This window comes from Echinops telfairi, unplaced genomic scaffold, assembly GCF_000313985.2.
Source record: "Echinops telfairi isolate 266 unplaced genomic scaffold, ASM31398v2 ScPeMD7_5868;HRSCAF=6743_0, whole genome shotgun sequence".
NCBI lineage: Eukaryota > Metazoa > Chordata > Mammalia > Afrosoricida > Tenrecidae > Echinops > Echinops telfairi.
The window spans coordinates 7,758,286-7,759,794 of record NW_022109767.1 but is presented as its reverse complement, the minus strand read 5'-3'; the positions used below and the strand labels follow the sequence as shown (position 1 = coordinate 7,759,794).

The 1,509-nt window shown below is 42.8% G+C and overlaps 1 protein-coding gene across 1 annotated transcript in view; it reads left to right on the top strand.

Annotated features, from left to right (window-relative positions):
• The window catches only part of CDKAL1 (CDK5 regulatory subunit associated protein 1 like 1), a 768,993-nt gene that overhangs the window by 118,684 nt on the left and 648,800 nt on the right, over nucleotides 1-1,509 (top strand). Inside the window, exon 4 of the mRNA XM_045295775.1 lies at nucleotides 296-380. Within this exon, the coding sequence (XP_045151710.1) occupies nucleotides 296-380 (85 nt within the window). The remainder of the gene's footprint in view (nucleotides 1-295; nucleotides 381-1,509) is intronic.

Sequence of the window (1,509 nt, the reverse complement as noted above, 5' to 3'; positions counted from 1 at the left end):
CTCTCTTCCTCCCCCTTCATTTGCTCCCGCGTGCTCTGATCACACATATCCCTGAAAACACTTTTTATATTGTACATTAAAAAATATGGCATAGGTTAGAAATGTTTATACTTATTTCCCAGGTTTGTTCCCCATAGTTCAGAGGTCAGTACTGTAATTGCCTGAGGGACTCCCTTCACCACCTCCCCTCAAGTCCTTATTAAAGTCCGACGGCCACCCAGGTAAGCACTTGGATATTTAAATGTAGTGATTTTGTGTGTTTTTTTTGAATTCACTTTTTTTCTCTTTCAAACAGACAAGGCATCAGACGCAGACTTGTGGCTCCTAAATAGTTGCACGGTGAAAAACCCAGCTGAGGACCACTTCCGGAACTCCATCAAGTGAGTGCAGGCGGCTGGCTTTCATTCGCTCTAGGTTTCACAGGTGAAGGGAATGTGAATCTCAGGGAATTAACTTTTATAAGATGCCCACTAAAATCTACAGCACGTGTCAGAAAAAATGTACAATGGACTTCTATTTCGCTGTTTTGACAAAGCTCAGGTAAAGATTTAATCTGGGCCGTTTAGAATGTTGAGTATTTGTGAAGGTTGCAAATGGGCGATTTGCATATTTATTTCCATCTTAAAAGTGTAGAGAATCCAGTCCGGCACTGTTCAGCTGCCTGCTGCCCTTCGGACATCTTTTCTCCTCTCTGCCTGTTAAGCGCCACGCCAGCTGCTCTGAATCCCCGCCTGCAAGGGAATTCCAGCTTGTAGGGGGATATAGACATTTATTTACATATTTGTTGTTCTCCATTCTTGCCAATACCCAATATGGTCAGACTTCGAGGTTGTTATCAATCTGGTGGTTGAGATGGTATTTCATTATAGTTGTAATTTACATTTCCATGAGTACTCTTAAGGTAGACCATCTTTTCATATGTTTATTCTGTTTTTCTTTGTTGGCTTAATGATTTTTCAGATCCTGTGTCCATTTTTCTTCTTCTTCTTTTCTTATTTACTTACAGGAATGCATTTTGTGTTCTATATGGTTTGTTATGTGTGTTGAGTGGATTTCACTCATAGGGAGCCTATAGGACAGAGTAGAGTCACCCCATAGGGTCCCAAGGCTGCAATCAGTTCGGAAGCAGACTCCTCAGCTCTCATCCACGGAGCAGCTGGGGCGCAGCTGAGCACTTAACCAGTGCACAACCAGGGCGGTGACGAAGTTCTGTCTCCTGGTCCTCAGATAGCACACACGTTGCAAGTACGTCCTTCCGACCGTGAATGACTCTCATGTTCTTTAAGCAGCCTTTCGTAATGAAGGGGGATTCTTGGATAAAATGTCTCAGTCTTTTCCCTTTTTGGTTAATGGGATTCATAGTTCTTAACAAGTCTTTGTCCTGAAGACATTAAGAGAGTCTGTATTTTCTTCTCAAAGCTGGATGCTAAACGCCTTACCTGTAGGTCTGTGATTCATCTGGACATGTTTTTTAGGCGGTACCAAGACAGATGCCCAGTCTTACTCTCC